We start from the raw sequence: 7,373 nt of genomic DNA, 5'->3' as shown, positions 1-7,373 counted from the left end.
TTCATTTTGTGCAATTGGTCTGAAAATTACATTTTTGTCATATATATTTTTTTCTTAAGATTTTGGTAATTTCTGTTGTAAAATTCCATTAATTCTATATATTTCACACTACAAGAAAAATGATTTTCCGCAGCACTTCATCAACAGCGTGCATTAAAAGCACGCTGCGAATACTACTTTCCACGGCGTGCACTCATACGTGCGTTGTTAATAGTGTTGCACTTGAAAGAAACAACGGCGTGCAGTAAAAGCACGTGCGAATAGTATTATTAACGGCATGCAGTAAAAGCACGTTGCGGATAACCTATGCAATTTTCGCAGCGCACAATAAAGGCACGCCGTAAATAATATTATTAAAAGCGTGCATGTTTATGTGCGCTGTTAAAATTAAATCATTTTTTAAAAAAAAATCATGTTTAGACATTAACGGCGTACATTAATTGCACGCCGTCAATAGTATTATTCACGCCATGCATATTATTAGCACGCTGCGAAAAATTGGTTCAAATTTTTATATTAAAACCGTCGCTAATTTAATATTTGCGACGGTTTAAAAAATTCGTCGCCGATCTACGATCGATGACGGTTTATTTTTTACTGTCGCTAATAGCGACGGGCTTGTTAAACCGTCGCTAATGGCGTAAATCAGCGACAGTTTAATAATAAACAGTCGCTATGTGCGACCGTTTTATAATAACTGTCGCTAATAGCGACCGTTTAAAGGACAACCGTCGCTAATAGTCGCAAATTATCTATAAATATCCGATTTCAATTTCATTTTCTTCCACACTACTTTACAACATTTTAAATTTTTTCTCTTATATGATTTTGGTTTCGATTTAAGTATGTTTTTTTGTTTCTATTTTGATTAATTTTTTAAGTGTTAGTTATCAAAGTTGTATTATAGTTTTTTTAAAATTTATTAAAATATAAAAGTAAATTTTTTTTATTTTTACTAAATTTAAACACAGTCGCTAAATGCGCGACGGTTAAAATACCGTCGCTAATTTAGCGACGATATCTTTGTTTAGGAACCGTCGCTAATTAGCGACGGGTTTATAAAAAACCGTCGCTAATATTTATATGTTCAAAGACATTAACGGCGAACATTTCACGCCGCTGATAGTTGTATTAACAGCGTACATATGCACACCGTGAATAATAGTATTAACAGCGTGCACATGTACGCCGCGGATAATCTTGAACTTTCAACAGCTTGCAACTTTGCAGCGTGCAATGGGCGCTGCGGAAAGCCCATATGCACGTTGCGGAAAACTATTTTTGTTGTAGTGTCAATTTTTGTCACTTTTAGTCATTTTATCGAAAAATGATGATATGACACTACACATGTCATATGTCGGTGTCACATTACATTTACATCGTTGCCACGTCAGTGATTCGAAAAAGTAATGAAATTACAAAAAAAAAAAAAAACCAACATATATAACATAATAAAATTAAATTTGGCAGTATAAATGACTCAGATTGCATAAAAGTAAATATATATGATTAAAAATATAGTTTTATCCTTGTTTATTTGGTTGGAAAATTGAAAATTGACTAGTTTTACCATGCATGCATCCGATCAAGAGTTAGCATTGTTGCCTAATTAACTAGCTAGCTACCGTGGGACACAAAAAGTATTGACGAAATTAAACAAAACAAATGTGATGCATTAACAAAAATTGAAGAGAAATNAAACGGGTTGATCAGATCCATACATTAAGTGAAAGGTTATACTTTTTAGATAACAAGTAATATTTTTTAATTATATATCGAATATAAGATTTATCTCACAAAATTGATATACTCTAATTATTTATTTTACATGTGTGTATATATATTAAAATTTAAATGACTTAAGCATAACGTCATGAAAAAGTCACCGTAAGTCTAGTCTTTTCATATCTTTGGATCAAATAATTCATGTACCATATGTCCAAAAAAAAAATTTGCAGCTTTCCTGGAAGTGGATTTATCGAGTAATTTGCACATCCATACGTACGTACCTCTTTTAAAAGATCGAAAAAAATTTCTAGAAAATATAATTATGATTCCATATCTCACACCAGCTGGCCTGACCAGGAATCCTATATTAGGAGGAGAGGAGGATGAATAAATGAAATTACAAGAGCAAAATCTTATATTTTATGGCTGTAATTAAGATACTCATAAATTTTCCTTCATACTTCATCTTTTTCACCATCACAAGTTTGTTTTTCCTCACAGGATTCAACCAAAATCCGTGGATTTCAAATTCCATCCTTAGCCACATGCAATCACTAGAAATTTCCGTTAGGCTACATACCGATCCTGATTCGATTAAAAACAACTCAAAAGACTACGGGAACCTCGGCCAAGAAATCCCGTCTGCAGTTCTTTATCCATCATCCATCAATGACATAATAACGCTGATCAAATTGGCAAACAATCTTTCTACTCCATTCACCATTGCTGCACGAGGGAGTGGACATTCTGTACGAGGACAGGCGTCGGCACGTGGAGGGGTGGTGGTTGATATGAAATCTTTGAGAATAATTACTGGAAATGGCATTAAAATTTCTCGGAACCCGGATTCATTAGGGTTTTATGCAGACGTCCGAGGAGAGCAGAGGTGGATCGACATTTTGTTCGCGACGTTAGAACATGGGCTTGCGCCTGTTTCATGGACTGATTATCTACACTTAACTGTTGGGGGAACGCTGTCTAATGGAGGGATTAGTGGGCAATCCTTTCTACATGGTCCTCAAATTTCCAATGTTCTTGAAATGGATGTCATAACTGGTACAAGTACACACACATGCGTATACGTATGTATGTATGCATGCGTGTACACACACACACACACACAATCTTATTTTTAAGAAATTGCATGTAGATGGAAGTGTGATCTTGCAGATTGTGTAGTGGGTATCAGAGAACATGATAACATAGTTTGTCATTTTCTGTCTCCGCCCTTTTATTTGGAACCCATAGCATCTTCCACGTGCCTATACACTAAAAAGGATTCTAGCAATGAATATTTGGTTTACAAGACTTGGGTAGATTTCGTTAGGGAACATATATNGCATGGGTGGATGACGGACTTGTAGGAAGAAAGACGACATTATCATCCTAAACTAAAAAAAGAACATCTTAAATTACATGTTTTTTTTAATTTGAAAAACAGTGTGTATGCGCTAGTCTTGGTGCTTAATTTACCCTCATACTGATGAATTTTCTCTTATACATGTTGATTTAGGTAAGGGGGAATTAATGACTTGCTCAAAACACACAAATTCTGAGCTATTTTATGCAGTTCTAGGGGGTTTAGGGCAGTTTGGCGTCATAACCAGAGCAAGAATAGTACTAGAGAAAGCACCATCAAGGGTAAGCATTACAGGGCTTCTCTTTTTCTAATAAAATATTCGAACATTAATCGGAAATATTCAATTCAACTTCATTAAATTCATCATTATTTGGTCTAGAGAACTAATCAACTTGATCATTTGGTATAGGCTCACCATGCTAGTTAATCATAAATAAATAGATATATTAAACAAATAAAAAAATGAAAAAGAAAAGAAATGACAACATAGGTAATTATGAATTTTAGTATATATATATATTTTTTAATGTTTGTTTCGTTAGGCAAAATGGGTGAGATTGATATACAATGACTTCTCCAAATTCACACAAGATCAAGAGCATCTCATCTCTATTGCTAATGGCCCAAATTATGTGGAGGGATCCCTCATCACAAATCATACTTCTCCGAATAATTGGAGGTCTTCCTTTTACTCGCCTTCCCATCAATCCAAAATATTTTCGCTATCTCGCCACACTCAAGGCCTACTCTACTCTTTGGAACTCGTCAAATATTATGATCACGATCACGATCTTGATGCCATTGATCAGGTAAACTAGCTTAGTGTTTCTAGCTAGTTTAATTATTACTGTAGAGGTTTTGCCCCAAAAATAATTACTATGATTTTTAATGTCTTGCAGGAACTCGAATCATTGCTAAAAGAATTGAATTACATTCCGGGCTTCATGTTCAAGAAAGATGTCTCATTCGTTAATTTCCTCTGTAGAGTTGGAAGTAGAGACAGTACTCAAAGTACAGAAGAAGAAAAAATCGAAGCTCATCCATGGCTCAATCTCTTCGTGCCAAAATCACGGGTTTCGGATTTTAACACTGGCGTTTTACTCAATATAATTCACAGATGTAATCTCATCTCCGGACCCATTCTTTTCTATCCACTTAGCCGAAAAAAGTACCAACATCCTGAAATATATATTATGTTCATTCCTTCTTAAACCTATACTTTATTAATAATAATATTGCTACAAATTTGGCAGATGGGATGATCGAATGTCTGCCGTTACACCAGATGAAGATATCTTCTACGCTTTAGGGCTGCTGCATACGAGTTACATGTCGAACGAATCAGAGATATTCGACAAGGTAAACGATGAAATAATTGAGTTTTGTGAAGAGGGTGGCATCGAGGTGAAGCAATATCTTCCGCATTACAAATCCAGGAAAGATTGGATAAAGCATTTTGGGCCAAAATGGAGTGTTTTTCAAGAAATGAAAATGAAGTTTGATCCCAAAATGATATTATCTCCAGGACAGAGAATTTTTAATCTTGTCTGATGGTTTTGAATAATTTATTATGAATTTATGATATTACTAATCACGAATAAATGGAATAAAGTTAGTTTTCAAAATATTACTATAGCATGTCCGTCATGATTTTGATTTGTTGGCTGCGAATTTGTCTGATGAAAAACTGCAATTATGCCATTGAATTTGAATTCAGTTTTAAAATGAAAAATGGTTATATTTGTCAATGCTAACGCCGAATTAGTTTAAAGAACTCATCACTACTAACCCTCATTTCAATTTTCAATTGTAGTTTTTTTTTTTCACAAACTTTGTTCTCAATTGTAACTAATTTATTGAATAAGGCTATTATGATAATCTAAACTAGAACTCAGGTAACGTTTTTGGCGGGTTGGGTGAATTTCTATCCATAATTACTAAAATACCCTTTCGATATCTGAATATAAACTCAACGTCTCACTTTTCTGAAATAACATTCGACCGGAACTTGTTAACAAGTCGTAAAAAGGGAGGAGGCGAGTCAACGAGAGAGACAAAAGTCAATCACCATTTGTTCAGGATCAACAAGATCAAATTACACGACAAACTTTGTTAGTGGATTTGGAAATGTAAAGATCCGGATGCAGTGGAGCTGATAAATCAGTTCTATCTAGTTTGGGCAGACAGAGCAGTTAGCTCCGTGTTTATTCTCATTCAGAAGCTGTTGGTATTGCACAAAGTGGAAGTTTCTGGAGCTTACTTGGGCAAAATTTTCCGCCTTTCGAGGAGAAAACTCTCCCCTGTTTCAGGCATCGGGTCTTCCCACGGCCTATTCAGATCCTTTGGAATGGAATCCAACATTGTTCTTTGCTGCTGTTCCCGAACCTCTCTCCTCTCTTTTATTAGAGCAGACTGAAGAGCTGCTGCACGACTTAAAGACCCCTCAGGATTCTTGAATATCTTCACAGGAGACATGTCAATCGAGTATCGAATCTGACCCTGCAAAAAGACAGGCTCATCCTCGTTCAATTCAATCTCAAGTTCCTCTTCCGCACCTTCCTCTTGATAAAGCAAACCATCAGTCTCTTCATCAAACATCGGATTCTCCTTTACACCCATAACACCTGAGGCTATAAGTTGCTTAGCCTCCCACATTTCCGGTGAACTCATCCTTTTAAGCGGCCTTCGCGACTGCACAACAACCTCCTCCTCGGTGATTTTGATCCCTGAAAGACCGATCCTACCCCTCATACCTCCACCATCATTTAAACTTGAAGGATTTATTCTCGAAACATCCTCCTCCTCACCCCTTTTCAAGGGTAACAAATCCTTTCCACTATTCTGATCCACATCCCTCATTGACAAACTCAACTTATTCCCACTTACAAATATAACTTTCACATATAGCTCCTGATCCCGCTTCACTACATCCTTAGCATTAGCAATTCTCCTGGTTGCCATCTGAGAGACATGTACCAAACCCTCTTTTCCCCTAAATCCCTCGAGCTGAACAAAACAGCCAGTATCCATCACCCTTGACACCCTACCTTTATAAACTCTGAATAACTCCGGCTCTCCACTCCTCCTCTCCTCCCTCGACCCCTTCCTCTCGCTTTCCCTATCTTCATCGTACTCACCTCTCCTATAACTTTCACTTCTACTCCAGTCCCCATCCCCATCCCTAACCCTGTCCCTGTATTTCCCCCTACCTCTGTCACCATGGTAGCCATCTCTATCCCTGCCCCTATCATTAACTCTGTCTCTGTCTCTGTCTCCATCCCTTCCCCTATCATTATCTGTGTGTCTCTCTCTATCCAATATCCATCCGCCTCTCTCTTTTGTCTCTATCCCTCTCCATATACACATTATCCTCATCATCATCCTCCGTTCTCCTCCGCAATTTCGCCTCTTCTTCTATCTCCTTCTCCAATTCCCTCACTCTCTCCCTGCCATCCTTAATATTCAAAGCCGAGAATGCAGATTTACCTCCCTCCTTTGATCCTTTATCTGATTTCGACCATGCCGTGGGCGGTAAAATCGCGTGAATGACAGTAAGCAGCGTCTTTACAAAATAATCGGGCATTTCCGCGCCATTCTCTTTCAGTTTCCCGTCAAATTCATCCACAGTCTCGCAGTTTCGACCAATGTCCGTGATGAACTCGGCCAACACCTTATCCCCAAACCCTAAATGCGTCTCTAACTCGGTACACACTTTTGAAACAGTGATAAATACTCCAATTTCTTCAATCCATCGTCTTTACTTTCTGCTTCTTCTTCCGAATAAAAAAATACGTAAAATCGGGATTTGGGCATAATAAATAATAGATTTTGTCAGACGGTCGACCATGGTGTTAATTTTATATTTACANAAAATTGGTCTTTTTTTTATTTCTTAATTTTGTTTTTATTTTATATCACAATTACATTTTTGGTTTTGTTTTTTTAGTTTCAAAAACAGTTTTTTATTTTTTTAAATTACAACTATTCGAATAATACTTTAGTTTATAATTTGTCAAATTTCACTTTAGTCCTTCGATAATTATAAAAAAACCGTATACACGTATCGTATGTGCTAAGTAGCTAGTAATAATTTGATATGCTTCCTTACATTCAATACACGAATAACATGGATAAAAAAGTTAACACGATTATCAAAAAACATATAAAAACTGTAATAAATAAATAAATAAAATAAAACAAAACATATACATACATGCTCATGGGTTTTGATATGATTTTTCAGAATTACGCTATTCGTAGAAAATTGAAAATTTAAATTCGTAGA

General features: G+C 36.1%; 1 protein-coding gene and 1 pseudogene across 2 annotated transcripts; one reads left to right on the top strand and one right to left on the bottom strand.

Annotated features, from left to right (window-relative positions):
* Positions 1 to 2,168: 2,168 nt before the first annotated feature.
* On the top strand, positions 2,169 to 4,685 carry LOC140971853 (cytokinin dehydrogenase 3-like). Of its 2 annotated transcripts, none has more exons than XM_073434380.1 (5): positions 2,169 to 2,784; positions 3,242 to 3,369; positions 3,631 to 3,897; positions 3,988 to 4,256; positions 4,342 to 4,685. In XM_073434380.1, exons 1-5 carry the CDS (start codon positions 2,274 to 2,276, stop codon positions 4,637 to 4,639), a joined length of 1,473 nt encoding a protein of 490 aa, XP_073290481.1. In that variant the 5' UTR covers positions 2,169 to 2,273; the 3' UTR covers positions 4,640 to 4,685. The 2 variants fall into 2 exon arrangements, with proteins under 2 accessions (XP_073290481.1, XP_073290482.1); XM_073434381.1 differs by having other exon boundaries at positions 3,988 to 4,207; positions 4,342 to 4,605.
* Positions 4,686 to 5,140: 455 nt separating this feature from the next.
* Positions 5,141 to 6,901, bottom strand: LOC140958625 (probable pre-mRNA-splicing factor ATP-dependent RNA helicase DEAH5; annotated as a pseudogene).
* Positions 6,902 to 7,373: the final 472 nt, after the last annotated feature.

The sequence above is a fragment of the Primulina huaijiensis genome, chromosome 2 (genome assembly GCF_012295235.1).
Source record: "Primulina huaijiensis isolate GDHJ02 chromosome 2, ASM1229523v2, whole genome shotgun sequence".
NCBI classification, from domain to species: Eukaryota; Viridiplantae; Streptophyta; class Magnoliopsida; order Lamiales; family Gesneriaceae; genus Primulina; species Primulina huaijiensis.
This window is presented reverse-complemented; position numbering and strand designations above follow the sequence as displayed.